At 34.5% G+C, this 15,050-nt stretch overlaps 1 protein-coding gene across 6 annotated transcripts in view; it reads left to right on the forward strand.

The window, feature by feature from the left end:
• Nucleotides 1-15,050, forward strand: part of CPLANE1 (ciliogenesis and planar polarity effector 1) — a 70,469-nt gene that overhangs the window by 2,525 nt on the left and 52,894 nt on the right. For all 6 annotated transcript variants that reach the window (XR_004254975.1, XM_032213230.1, XM_032213233.1 and 3 more), the window contains exons 3-16: nucleotides 1,249-1,413; nucleotides 2,216-2,351; nucleotides 2,651-2,770; nucleotides 3,170-3,396; nucleotides 5,126-5,232; nucleotides 5,811-5,967; nucleotides 6,778-6,881; nucleotides 6,985-7,167; nucleotides 8,235-8,472; nucleotides 9,409-9,564; nucleotides 10,143-10,897; nucleotides 11,686-11,897; nucleotides 12,270-12,350; nucleotides 14,165-14,329. Coding sequence is in view for 5 of the 6 variants with exons in the window: in XM_032213230.1 (XP_032069121.1) it covers nucleotides 1,333-1,413; nucleotides 2,216-2,351; nucleotides 2,651-2,770; nucleotides 3,170-3,396; nucleotides 5,126-5,232; nucleotides 5,811-5,967; nucleotides 6,778-6,881; nucleotides 6,985-7,167; nucleotides 8,235-8,472; nucleotides 9,409-9,564; nucleotides 10,143-10,897; nucleotides 11,686-11,897; nucleotides 12,270-12,350; nucleotides 14,165-14,329 (2,722 nt within the window). In the remaining variant the exon portion in view is untranslated. The remainder of the gene's footprint in view (nucleotides 1-1,248; nucleotides 1,414-2,215; nucleotides 2,352-2,650; nucleotides 2,771-3,169; nucleotides 3,397-5,125; nucleotides 5,233-5,810; nucleotides 5,968-6,777; nucleotides 6,882-6,984; nucleotides 7,168-8,234; nucleotides 8,473-9,408; nucleotides 9,565-10,142; nucleotides 10,898-11,685; nucleotides 11,898-12,269; nucleotides 12,351-14,164; nucleotides 14,330-15,050) is intronic.

The raw sequence follows: 15,050 nt of genomic DNA on the forward strand, positions 1-15,050 counted from the left end.
TGTAAACTGCTTATAAAGCACTGTAAAGCAATATATGTCTAAGTGCTGTTGCTATATGTTAGCTCAACTGAAGTACTTCTCAGTTGCTTCATAAACTATCCAAATTGTTTGCATAGCATCACAAGCAAAATGGGCCTGCATGTACATGCCTGCAAAGTCACCTGAGAAGAGCTTTTAAGGGAGTCATACAGAGATGCTGATGATTTAACATTCTAAAGAATGGATCTCTATTAATATGTATTGTGAAGTAACTTGGAAGTCACACTGCTCTAGAAACCTCATTGAACTTGACACATTTCCCTTTAAAACTTTCTAAATCCATGATAACTGACACATCTTTTGGCACTGAATTTCACAAGTTTGTGTTCACATATATTGATAAATATACAAGTCTGTAAATAGATACTGAGTAATGAGAAAGATCTTAGAATTGCAATGGGCAGTTTGATGAAGAACGGGGTACAGCAACAGTGTAAATTTTATGTTGGAGGCGACTGAAGAAGAACCAAAAGAGATGCTACCAATATCATATTTATGTATAAGCCTTCATGGTGATCATACTTGGATTATCTTATATTGGAAAAGCTGAACAAATGCAGAGTTTGGCAATAAGAATGATTGAGGGGAAAATGGAAAGTAAGGCAAAAGGAGTACAGGTTCATAGATGTATGCTTAATGTAGATAGTGAGGTTTTTTTCTTATCGCTAACACTAGAATTTGGGATCATCCAGTGAAGTTGAAGGGAGACTTGTATATCTTTATCTTGTGTATAGTGTCATTGATATAATATATGATCTTGGACCTGCCAGATTTTTGCACAAGAAGGCTATCATCGATTCATCCTAACATCCTCATGAATCAGTGATCCTAGGTTATGCAGTTATTCAAAAGTCTTCTTGGCTTTGAGAAATCTTTGAGCAAGTACCCTTTAAAGCAGCAGGTCTGAGCAGCTACTGTGCTTTGATCCAGATGGCAAAACTCTTCTGTGCATGCTCAGGTTCCCATCACTTTCCAGTGAAGCAAAAGATGCAGGAAGACTCGTAGTAGAGGGATTCAATTATGCAAGTTGAGGCAGTGCATTGAACCTGATTGCTGGTGTTTTGGATTGAGATGCTATCTTAAAGCCTATTTGACATGCCCGCTGGTATCTGATATTGAATGTTATTTTGAAATAATTATATGAACACACTGAAATTATATCTCTGGTTTGATTATTTCAATAGTTAAGGACTTTACATTGTTTTGCAGAGATGCTGTTGAATTTTTATTAAGGAACCATTTAAAAGCTATTTAAACTTTGATAAATTTTATGGATTCTCGTATGTTTTAATCATGAAAATCAAATTAGAGGTACTAGCCTCTACATGTATCAAACAGAAGAAGCCATGGCCTCGAATCACCTGGCTGGGAGAGGTAATTATAATTTTTAATATATTGTACATTAAAGGTACGTTCTTCCAAAATTTAAGATTACTGGCATAACTTCAGGTCATTGTGAAAATTAAGTAATATAGCAATAGCAACAATCAATCTATACATCATTAGGAATTACAATAAAAGCTCTCTGAGCAGTTGAAAAAATGTATCATTGAAGTATAAAATATCTACTTTGCTTTAGAAAAGAGCTGAAAATCCAAAAATTTGGATTTTTCTTAACACAAAGCATTCCCATCTAAACTTTTGTTTTATTAATTAAAGATGAAGTTCTTGAATTTTTCATTTCAATCTCAGAGTTGTACTACGCTGACTACTTTTTTTTAAAGCAAAAAAAATATGTTCAAACCTGGCTTTGTATTATGGTGTCTTATAACTGAATCAGTGATAATTAATGTGGGATGGTTGAAATTGTTTTTTATATACTACCCAATTTGTTTTTATTTGGTTTTTATTGAGTTTTTAATTGTAAACTATATTGAATCTCTGATTTTGGATACCTTATAAATCTAAATTATTACTGTTATTGTTGTTATTAAAATTCCATATCACATCTTTTTGCTCAGAAAAAACATTATCTACTTGAACAGCAGAAAAGTCTTGTTTTCAGCGAACCTCTATCTTTGTGTAAAGATCAAAAAAAGAGTTTCTGAATCAATTATGCAATTTAATGTTTTACTTTTATTTCTTATAATGCTATCAGAATTCTTGAATTAATCCAGACATTCATTAGCAAGAAAAATAATACTATGTAAATAAAAGACTGGCATTCTTTTAATAGGAAAAAGAGGCTGTTTTCCTACTGGATGACAGAAACATGCAGGAAATTAACCTGCTTTCTGGAAAAACAAAAAAGAAGATTCCCCAATTACAGACTTTTCTGAAGAATGTTATTGTATTATCAACCTCAAGAAATGGTAAGTCTTGCACAGTTAATTCTTTCTGCCAGATTGTATGAACTTCTGTTTTTATAGAATGTAAAGAAGTTTCTAATAGCAAAAATTAGCACTACTTCAGTTGTTTCTGATGTAAATTGGTCTCCTTTTTCTGATCATAAATACACTCATGATATAAAATTACTTATGTATTTGAAATATTAGTTGAATATACATTTAACTGGGAAGGAAAGAGGGAACTCATTGAAAAGAGTGAAGCTTATATTGTATATAAGTATATGTGCATCACACTCTGAAATGGCACAATCTTTTTCACATAGGAGCTTGGTTGGCAGGAATGCTTAAAACAGGAGAGCTCTTTCTTTGGAACAAGGACCGAGACATTATAAAAACTGTTCCAGCCATTGAGGAATCTACAAAAGTGGCTATGGCAGTGCAAGGTATGATTGTTCAATATTTCTTTTTTTATTTTCTATTTTTTTAAAAAAAAACACTTTAAAAATATATATTAAGAACTGTAGTTTAAATTGTCATTTTTATTACAGTATTTTTCATAAATATCAAGACAACTACCTAATTGTTTGTTATATGCCAATGACACATTAATATCTATAAAGTATACTTACTGAGGCTATTATCACAAAGTGTATTACTTATTAATGCAGTAAAAGCATCCATGATAAAACACATATACTGGTTTTAATTTTTTATTCTATTACCTGATTTCATATAAGAAACTACTTGTTTGTGATAGCATATGTTTTGTTGTTGTAAATTAACTAAATATTTTGAGTAGATTTAGAAGAACAGGATAATTCTAACACAGCATTATTTTCTAGAACATTCCTTGAGGTTATGCCTCCGTGTTTCCGGCAAAGGAAATAAAATACTTCTTGCTACTCCAGAAGTCTGTGTCTTATTGTGGGAAAGCATAGAATCAAACGCAACACCTTCCCAAATTTCTGCAAAGGGGCAATGGTCCCAAATTATTCCTGAAGCTTCAATTATGTTACCAGCCAAAGAAGAGAAGGAAACTGTAGTTAGTGCTGATTTTATTGAAAATGAGGTAAATATAAATATAAATATGATCTCATCTTATTCTTTGACAGTCAAGTATTTTAAATATATATGGTGACTTCTTATAACAGCCATGTAATTTTGGTTATTGTTGAAGACTATCAATATGTTTATCTTAAGTAAATATTTGTTTTAACATTGAATCTGTGTCTGTTGCCTGTATTTCTCATATTCGGACTGTGAATTATAATGCTTATGCAGCCAGACAGGCTCACCTCGGATAAACCGAGAATTTTAGATGCCAAAATACACCCCCAAAAACCCAGGTTTTGCTTATTTCAGCAATGAACTTATCAGCAAATATATACGGTAATACTTGTTAAAATATCTGTCTGTTCCACATATATAAGCCTATCCACAGATAAGCTAAACATTGAATTTTTAATCAAAATACTATGAAAAAGATGGGTTGGCTTATCCACAAGTGGCACATTTTTCATGGCATGTCAATTTTAAAAAATGAGGGCTTGTACAAAGTACAAATAGTCTTTGGTTAATGACTAGCTTAGTAACTGTTTGAAGTTACAAAAATGCTTACAACCTGGATTGAAAATTCCAGTGATAGTCCCCATTGCCACATGATCATATTTTGGGTGCTTAACAAGCAGCTCACATTCAGAGCTGTTTGTAGCATTCCATGGACATGTGACCTTGATTTACTTTTTTTTGCCAGAAAACAGCTTTTACTTCCTTTTTTTTTAAGCAAAAAAATCCCGTTGCAAACAGTAGGTTCACTTAACAACCACTTTGTTTACTTAATACCTGCCTCACACGTACACTTAACCATCACTGCAAAAAAAAGTGTTGTAAAATCAGGTTGATAATGTAATGCTAAGCTTGGCACTACTTACAACTATAATTTTAGGCTAAATTACAGTAATAAATTGAAGACTACCTGTATGTATGGTAAGAATTTGTTCTGACATGATTAGAAAGTCTTCCATCTTGGCAACAGTTTTTAGAGATCCTGCTTGGCACATATTTAATGCCCAACATCTTGGTGTTTCCTATTTGTACTGGCATGCTTGTATACAATGGCAATTTATTGCATTTCCTGCTATGTTTTGTGCATGTTTTTTTCACAATAGAGCTTAGGATCCTAATCATAATATTGCATGTGCAAAGTGGTTCACTGACAAAAGGGCGAACGACAAAACTGCGCCCGACTAAACCGCGTCGCTGACATCATCAACAGGGCGACAATAGCGCGGAGACAGAAGCACGCTGTAAACCCTAAACCTAAACTTAACCCCTAATCCTAAACCTAACCCTAAACCTAACCCTAAAACTAATCCTAAACCTAACCCTTAACTTAACCCTAAACCTAACCCTAACCCTTAACCTAAACCTAACCCTTAACCTAACCCTTAACCTAAACCTAACCCTTACCTTAAGTTGAATCGGCTTTCTTTCAACGCGCTATTTAAAGTGCCCTTCTTTCTCCGCGCTGGCTGTTGTCGCCGCGTTGATGATGTCAGCGACGCGGTTTAGTCAGGTGCGGTTTTGTCATTCGCCCTTTTGACAGGTCATGGTGCAAAATAATTCATTATAACTGCAGTTTAAATTTCTAAGGATTAATATGGGAATGATTAAATCTTCTGTAACATTGCTGTTATAGAAGCAATGTTAATTGTTGACCACTTGGTAAAATATGAATAATTATATATAAATTTAAATAATTGATAATACATACTTCAAAAATGTTGCTTCATTGACAGATATTGGGAGATTGTTGCTTGGGTTCTTTTGCATTTTATTCTGGGGACCAACTGGTCCTGATATTTTTGAAGATCAAATGGCAGGAGAACAGTTTAAACAATGCAAGGTAAATATTCTGATTTTTAAATGGAGATGTTTATATCAGATATTTAGTAAAATGCATATTGGTTTATGAATGAAAATGTTGCTGTTTATATGTGTGCATGTACAGCAGGGACTGAGTGATAAATACATAATTTTGAATGAAAAAATAGATAGACACAAAATATTATATTTTCCCCTTGGCATATGAATGTATATTTTAGGAATATGTACAATCTGGGTTTCCTTCCCCAAAAGTTGGTAACAACTGCCACAAAACTAGGATGGATATTACATTAAACCATAACATTTAGAAGATGAGATAGAAGGAACTTAAGTGAAGCCTTGGCCTAACATGGCATCTCTTTCACTATTTTTCAATTGCACAGCTCACTAACGTAACTTTTAAATTCAAAGAATCTAGGTTTAATTTTCCATACACTGCTAATAAAAATGGGAGGGGGGTGAAGTAGTCTGGTTTAATTCTTTGAAGTTCGCGTTGAAAAACAACATCCTCTGCATGCTTAGCAAGAAGGAAAACTTGACTATATATAGCAATAAAATTATTTCCCCTTTTTCCACTTTTTTCTTCATCCAATGTAGCTCTGTTCCATGTCAAATCCATTGGGCACAAGAAACATGCTCTTTGCGTAATTTGTCTCCCTCTTGTGAATCAGTGAAGTCAAGAGGTGCTTTGCTTACTGCATTCTCTCATGATGGACTTGTGCTAGCAGTTGCTCTTAATCAAAAGGATCTACAGGTACCAATGTGAAAAGCATACTGAGAAAGTGACTTTATTAATATTGTGCTCTTTATTAAATTTGGCTTTGTAAATTAGTTTGAATCAGTAGTGAAATTCATTTTTTTTACTACCGGTTCTGTGGCCGTGGCTTGGTGGGTTAGGGTTAGGGTTAGGAAGGATATTGCAAAATCTCCATTCCCACTCCACTCTGGGGCCAGCCAGAGGTGGCATTTGCTGGTTCTCCAAACTACTCAAAATTTCTGCTACCAGTTCTCCAGAGCCTTTTGGAACTTGCTGAATTTCACCCCTGGTTTGAATAATCCAGTATCAACCCGGTAGAAGAAGATGCCTAGAATTTAATTTCCTTCTCCTTTCAATTCTTGGCAACCTTCATTTTCTTACATTTATATATGATCACAGAACCTATCTGGCATGCATGGCTATAGAATAAAAAAGGAAATCTCTCTGAACTGGTAAGTCACCCTTTCATCTGCCCATTTTTAAGAAAACTCCCCACCCCCCACCCACTTCCTTTTGGCAGCGCAGTCTTTAATTTAATTATTTAATTATATTAATTTAAGACTCTTTACGTCTTAAAGTTTAAAATAACCAGTATATGCAGCAAAGAGACTTGCGATGTAATCAAGGAACAGAGTAATTTTGTATCTTATCCATAAATCAGCATTTATGTTCAACAAATAACTCATAAAAGGAAAATCAATTTAAAAAAAGATAAAGATACATGAGGAGACATTAATACATTGTTAAATTTTATCCTTGTATTTGTCCATATTAAACATATTTTCCTTTTTTTCCCCTAATGCTCAGGCATCTCAAATTCTGTTTATGAGCACTAAGAATTTTATTACTACTTCAGGGAGTCTTAAAGGCTGTGGTAACAAGTATCCCAAAATTCCATCCAAATTAATAAGGTCCGTATGACATCACATTTCCCCCTCCAGGGGTTATTTTGAAATCCAGTGTGAATATTTTAGTTACATGTTCCTGAAGGTGTTATTTGTTGTATTGTTGAAGGTCTTACTGGATTTCAGACATGAGCTGGACTCCCGATACTCTGTTTTTGGTTTGCATGTTAAAACGTGGATCTCTGATCATAATGACATGCTTAGGTGAATTGATGACTTTAGTTACTTATGGCTGCTCTGTAGAATTTGGACCAGCAGAATTTATTCCTCTGCATCCATTAATAACACACAGGTGAGATAATAAAACAGTTTAAAAAATATCTGAACTTTATCTTTTTCTTCCACATATTTTCTAATTGTAACCATATTTTTTTAATTATTGTATGCCACTCAACCCTCACTGACTCTGGCTGGCTCACAACAATAAAAGAAATTACAATAAATTCAATAAAATAAAATAAAAGATAAAATTAAAAGTTGGTATGCATGATAGTCCAGAGGGAATATGCAAGGGGTCTTGCTCTTCTTTGTCAATGGCATATTCATATTTTAAATGTGTTTTTTTCACTTATTCTTGTATTCTCAATCAACAAAAATGTTACCGGCAAGAAAGATTAACTCCATCTTAAAGGACCACATTTTCTATGAATGTAGCTTAGTGTTGTGGCCCGGCAGGAGCCGTTAGAGCTGTCGCCAGACTCCGACAGCAAGGGGGCTGATGAGTGGGCCTTGGAGGACCCTGGACACGGTGTCGACGCCGAGCAGGGCGAGGAGAGACTGGTTGACCACCAGGTGGCAGCAGAGCATTGGATCAAAGGGAATGTTCCTGAAAGCATTTGGGAGTTGTATCAGGATGCATGCAGGCTTAGGTCTACTCAGCGTAAAGGACAAAGGAGGAACTACAGGAGATGATTGCGAGCAGCTGTTGCTCATTGGGATACTCGCTTGAGTATAAAGAGACTGCTGGTGCCACGCCCTGGTGGCAGAAGTCAACGTTCCATTCCTGTTCTAGTGATTGTTCTTGTTTGCGTTCACAAACCGAGAGAAGCCAACTTGGATAAGTGGTTTTGAGATAGAGAAGCCGGGTTTGCATTTTGTTATGAGTTATAGGATTTTTGCCAGAGCTATTATCTTTGTTCATTTGGGCTTGCAGCCAGCAAGAGCTTGGACTGATTAAAAGGAACCTTTTGAGTTACGTGGCTTTTGGCTTTCATTCCTGGACGGAGAAGTGGGGGTCAGAACAGCTTAGTATTCAGGGTGGGGATTTTGCCTAATATACTTTAAGTAAGATAAACATTTTTGCATTATGATATTGTACATTAATCTTTTGTTTTGTTGGTTTATTCTTCTGTCTGCTAGATCACAGAACTCTTTCTTGAATTCTCATGATTCATCCATTTCTGAAGCAGACTTCATGAGGCAGAGATTTTCTGTCACATGTCACTCAAGTTTGCCTTATCTCATTGCCTCTGATGGATACATGGTTACCGTTCTTAAATTTTCCAGTGAGTTTTCGCCTTCTACATATACAAAGTCTTTGCTGCTTGATTCAGCCCAACGACTAGAAAAGTTGCATCACAATTTGATTACATACAAGGTACGACGGCTTGCTTAATTTTTTACCACCAAATAATATTGGTTTGTAATTAAGGTCCATAGAATCCTTTCTGGAAAGGGCCGCAAAACAGTTGCTATGTACAATATTTTTTTTGTTTCTTTAAGGAGGCATCCAATTTTGAGTTAACTCTCTCTTTTCCCAAGAATTGGAATTGTCTAATGTCTAATTGTCTAAAAATTAGATGGCATTTTCCAGATACCAACTGGCATGATCTTTCAGATAGAAAGAGAACTATAACAGGATAAAAATTATGAATCTGCGTTTTTATCCCATAAGAATTTCTAAAAAGTACAGCGTCTCTTGCAAGTGAAGGATTGACTGTGATATCTTTGATATTTTTAAAATAAATATCACAAGAGTACAGAATCTATTTTTATTCTGCAGGAATTATTACCACCTATTCCATTTTTCTTACACCAGTGAATGGATAATTTACTACAGGTTTTGTCGGCTTCACCAGAATTAATATTTCCATGGTAACTATCCAGTGTGCCATTTTTGGTAGCAGCACAGTCATTACAGAATATGCTCCTGGAGGGGTACATTTGGACCTACCTTTATTGTTTTAAGAGCAATAGGGAAATTGTTTTATTTAGTAGATATTTTAAAATAATAATTTAAAATATTTAAAATAATAATTTAAAATATTTAAAATAATATTTTAAAATACCGTACTTTTTCAATTTCATTTGCAGTGCTGTGATTATTCATTCTTCTGGACATATTGCCATTTCTGCAAGGGTTAATGCTATATGTGTTTTGTGTTTCTGATATCCAGAAAGATCAATCATATAAATCATACATTTTGTAATCCACCATTATTTCAGAATCTGCTTCAACTAATGCATTCAGAAATTGAGGTTAAAAAAAAAGATGATACTAACAGTAAAAGAGTTCTATTGTTCTCTTCCATAGTCTGAGGGGAAAAAGCAGCCACTGCAGTCATTGTCTTCTTTAAGAGCTAACCTCTTACAATATGAAAATCAGCTTTCTACTTTCTCTGGCACTCCAAAGTTTTTACAAGAAGAAGAGGGAGCCACTGAACTAATTGAAGAAGTGTCACTATTCCAGGTATTCTGATAGCTTTACAATATTCAATGATTAATGTTCATAATTTTAAATCATGATGAATACATAGTAAAATATTTAATAATGTAATGTGAATTAGAATAATTGTCATGTAGAAAGGCCATTTTGTTTGTTTGGAGGATAGTAATGTAGATAGTTATGTTTGAGATTTTTCGTTGTTAAGGATAAATCTTACTTTTAAAAAACTCTTTACTATCTCCTGATACTCAGAAGGCTATTTATGTGACACAGGATCCCTAATCTTAACCTAGAGAAAACTGTACAAAATATCAAACATTTTACCTTGGTTCAGTATTCATTTACATTTTGCTGAATAGATATTGAACCATTCATATGCCAAACTGGCCATAGAGCGATAAACTATTTAGATCTCTTACTTGCAACAGTTTGTACACCAGCATTTAGAGAAATATTGTGTTTCCCATTTTTTCATGTGTGTATGTGTGTGTGTGTTTATGTGTGTGTACATATATAATTTTAGTATACGTGGATCTATAATTATTACTGATACATGTGTCACAAAATAATCATAGTTCAAATGTATAACATTTTTAATATAGGAATGCAATGAAGAATCCAGTGACGACAATATTTTTCAAAATAATTCATACATTTTGGGAAGCCAAAAAGCAGATTTCGCTTTAAGTGATGAAGGCCAGCTGGAATTCGCATCAATGTTTGACACAATTCATGCAATAGATGACGGAAAACAGATAGACAGAAAAAAAGATGGCCCATTGTTTGAACTGAACCATATTCAAAAGAATCTCATCGCTGCTTGGAGAGTGGCCACTTCAAGAAGTATAAAAGAAAAAGACATATTATTAAATTTTAACATTCGTTGTATTGTGCACTTTTTTAACATTCTCCAGCATGTGAAACTGAAAGAATTAGATCATCCTATCAAGAATCAGTCATGGATACAATGTGTCTTAAACTGTTTCCACCAATTTTTGACTGTCCTCAGTTGGGAAAATCAACACAGACAAATATTGGGGCATTTAATGAAATTAACAATGCAGACCTTGAAACTGATACTTACAGAACAACAAGATCACCTTTTCGCCACTAATCTTTTGGGAGGTTTCTCATTGCTGAAGATGGTTATTCATTATTTAAATGCCAAAACAATACCACAGTATGAAGTTCTTCTAGCAGATCTGAATGGTAGTAATAAAGTGGAACTAGATTCTATTGATATGCCTCTGTTTCAAAGGCACACAGATTGGAATAGTCACCAGAAGCACTGTGCATTACGTTCTGTGCTAACGTGTTCTCTTCCAATGGTAAACCGAACTGAGAATCAGGAAAAAAGGTACTTCTAGTATAAAAATTATTACTTTAAATATTTTACTATTTTGATGCATAGTGTAACTTGAGTCATGAATAAAATATCGTAAATAAGAATTCTGGGACAAGTAAAACGCAGCATTTGAGTTTGTGTACCCCTTCTGGTTTTTTAACACCTATAATAGATTTTAGTATGACACTCAGTATGCTGATAACCACTGGAACCACCATAGTCAATTTATGCCATAATCTTTCAACATCAATTTTCAGATCTTAATACTTTATGATCTTCTCCAGTTCTTTGCCTTCTACAATATTCTATCTCCTGGTATTGCTCATCAATTAATCACACTTTCTTTTTTTCAACCACAGTTATATCTGTGTGTTATGAGCCAAGACATTACCAGTTTGTATTCGGAAAGCCCACAATATTTAACTTGCTCATTTTCAACTACTTTTTCAACTCTGTGTTCCCGCCAATTTTTCATTAGTGTCCCATGATATTTTTTACAGATGTTTAATTAAATAATTTTGGTGACTGTTATCTCATTGTTCATAATCAGCTTGTGTGATCTTGCATGAGCTAAATATCTGATCTACTGTTCCTTCACACAATCCACACTTTGAATCTTGATAATAATAATAATAATTATAATATAATATAATTATTATTTATGGGCTTGGTTTGCAGCCCTGAATTTCCTGGTGATTTCCTTTTGAAATACTAGTGTAAGATTTCTTCTACTGCATAGAATATGTAAGGATTAGTCAATTAATCCTTTAATTTGTGACTTTAATTCTTTTTAAATATAGGTTAACTATAATCTGGCGATACTTGTATAAACATGTGATTTGGTATTGGGCACAATTAAGCAGAAAAATGAATAACTCAAACAAATCAATGACTGAAATCCAAATTGCTCAGGAAATTCCAGTGACCAAAGCACTTGCAAGTCACATACAGGCAATCTTACAGTCTTCGGGAGAAAACTTGGAGCAGCTTCTGAATCTCAAGTCGGTGAATGGTTAGTGTCTTGAAGAAACCACCATCACTTCATATACCTTGCATAAATATATACATGTAAATTTGCAATTGATCCTCCACTACCTGCAAGGCTAATGATTGGTACAATTTAAGGGACTGATTTGACTTTAAATTCCCTATTCAGTGGGATGAGATATTCAATAAAGGGTTAAAGTTCCCATTAACTCTATTTTGAGAAACAAAACTGATTCCTGACAATACCCACAGTGAACTTATTCATACAGATAATTTTTTCCCCTAAATAGTCAATGTCATCTATGTGTTAAAAGCTTAATTCATGGTTGCTGATCTCAAGCAAACTGGCCTGAAGTTTAAGATTAGTTTAAATGCTACATTTCAATTTGTTTTTAAGGTGAGGAAGAGTTTCTGATAGGATCATATAGAAAATCTGTGGAGGCTTGGGAAAGAGCTTTTCAGGAAACAAAAGCAAAAGGTAAGATAGTGGTTCCATTTTTAAGGTTAGTCCTTCCTGCAAAAATTACTTGTTTGAAGAGATATGGGTGATCTTTTTTTTCTGACATTGTCTGTAGTCTCTTTGAAGCGACATGGTAGGTAGAGCAAGCAGTGAATGCAGCCAAAGCCAAAAGTAGGTGACAAGATCTTTCTAACTCTGATACCCTTTCTTGGACTTTATATTCCCTATTTTCTATGATGATTGTTTCTATCCTATGCTGTAACCCTGTTTCCCTGAAAATAAGACCTCCCGGATACTAAGCCCAATCGGGCTTTTGAGTGCATGCACTAAAATAAGCCCTCCACTGAAAATAAGCCCTCCCCTAAAATATTTAAACACATGCACAGCTGGTCCCTGCCATTTTCTGGGAGGAAAGGGGGAAACATGCACCACGCTCCCCACTTGCACCTGCCATCCATGTGGAACAACCTCACGGAGGCCGCTCCTACTGCGCACTAGCTACCGTGCCGCAAAGTTCTAGCCGCAAAAAGAACGGCTGGCCCAGCGATGCTAGGGCTGGCAAGAGTGTGCCAGAAACAGAGACAGAACTTCTGGCCTTCTCTGGATCAGCTGATCTGCAGACCATGGGCCAAGGTTAAAGGGCCTCCTGCACCTCAAAAATAATAAGACCTCCCCAAAAATAAGGCCAAGCGTTTATTTAGGGAGTCAAAAGAAAATAAGACCCTGTCTTATTTTCAGGGAAACATGATAATCTAAAAAGGTGCTATTGCACAAAAAGAATAAGGAAACAGTTGCCAATTTCAATTGACATTGTTAAGCGAATTCAGCAAATTCCTTCAATACCGTTCAATGCAATTCATCTGCTATTGTGTATTGAACGGTATTCCTTAGCTAATAATTTGGTATTTCTTTCTATTTCAAGTCTCAATCTGGCCTTTTCATCGTGCTCCTGTTCCACAATTGGCCTGCATCCAGCATAGCGAGGCAAGATAAAAGTGTACAAATTGTCACTATGATGTAGTTGCAGCTAATAATCTTACAGCATGTAGACCTTAAGTACCTTATGTGTGATGCTTCTTATACTATCACCCCTTAGAATTCCTTTTCACTCTCCTATCATCACCGTAGCAATTGTTTTGTGTACTCTTCCACAGAATAGTTTTGTGCTTGTCAACCTACCATATTATTTTCTCTTTAATCTGTCTTTCATACTCGGCCTATGTAGCCTCTTAAAGTAGTAATTATATTGCAGGGAGAGAAAGGTAGAGCTCCACCACAACATTCCTATCCTAAATGGGTTTGCGATCACCTGAGGAAACCTAGGGAGAGAGAAAGATTGCATGAAATAGAAATAAAGATAATACGTGTACATACCTGAATGGGAGGTTTCTAAAACTACCCCTCACTTTTGTTATTAGGTGTATGCAGACACAGAGAATCTAGTAATACAGCATTTGGTGCAGCTAAGAAAAAGCCAGAAGTAAAAATAAGATAATTAAAATTATTAAAAAGTTAAGCTTAATAATTATAAACTAGAACACTGGGATTCAAAACAGTTTGTTTATCCTAATTTCTCTTTGCAATAATGCTGTTAATGAGTTTTCAAGTGGAAAAATCATTCAGTTAATCTTGTTTAAATTACTGTTTATCAAATGATTCAAATGAAATGTATTCTAATATAATAATTGTATTTGCATCATGTATTTCTATTTTCATTTATGAATATGGATCCGAGAACTAGATTTGCACTCATATATGCAAGGGGTTTATTTTTATACCATTAAGATTTATCTTTTTAGCTTTTGTACAATTATTTTTCTTTCTAAATATAGGAGGAAAGAGAATACCCTTTCTTCAAACTCGATATTATCTTGCTATTTTATATTGCCATCTGTATCATTATAATATAAGTGAGGCTCAGGGTCTGTGTGATCACCTGGTATATGAACTCCTAAGACGAAATCAAATTTCTGTAAGAAACCAAGATGCTATGACAGGTATGTAAATGTAGAATTCTTCTTTCATCACTCAAGTTATATATAATATTTAATTACATATTATATGTTACATATAATTTGTTATTTTTGTTAGTGTTATAAATATATGTTATTCATCATTTCTGTACAGATAATAGAATATTGCTTTGAATTATATTATGCATTTTTATTTGCTTGCTTTTAAACTCTTCTTTTCCCTCCCAAATCTCCCAATAATTCCCTCCCAAATCTCCCAAAAATTCCCTCCCAAATCTCCCAAAAATTCCCTCCAAATCTGGTTTTAGAAACCAGGTAGTCCTCAATTTACGGGCACAATTGAGCCCAAGGTTTATGTTGTTAAGTGAGAAATTTGTTAAGTAAAGTAAATTAAAATTAAAGTAAAGTAAGTAAAGTAAAGTGAGTTTTGCTCTGTTTTATGACTTTTCTGGTCACATTTGTTAAGTGAATCACTAAAACTGTTAAATTAATAATACAGTTGTTAAGCGAATCTGCCTTCCCCTTGGTTTTTGCTTGTCAGAAGGTCGCAAAAGATGATATGACCAGGATACTGCAACTGTCATAAATATGAACCAGTTGTCCAGCATCCAAATGTAAATCACATGACCGTGGGGATGCTGCAACGGGCATAAGTGTGAAAAATGGTCATAAGTCACTTTTTTCAATGCTGTTGTAACTTTGAACAAGCCTAGGACTACTTGTACAGTGTCTTCAAAACTTAAAT

This window comes from Thamnophis elegans, chromosome 3, assembly GCF_009769535.1.
Source record: "Thamnophis elegans isolate rThaEle1 chromosome 3, rThaEle1.pri, whole genome shotgun sequence".
In the NCBI taxonomy this organism is placed as follows: Eukaryota; Metazoa; Chordata; class Lepidosauria; order Squamata; family Colubridae; genus Thamnophis; species Thamnophis elegans.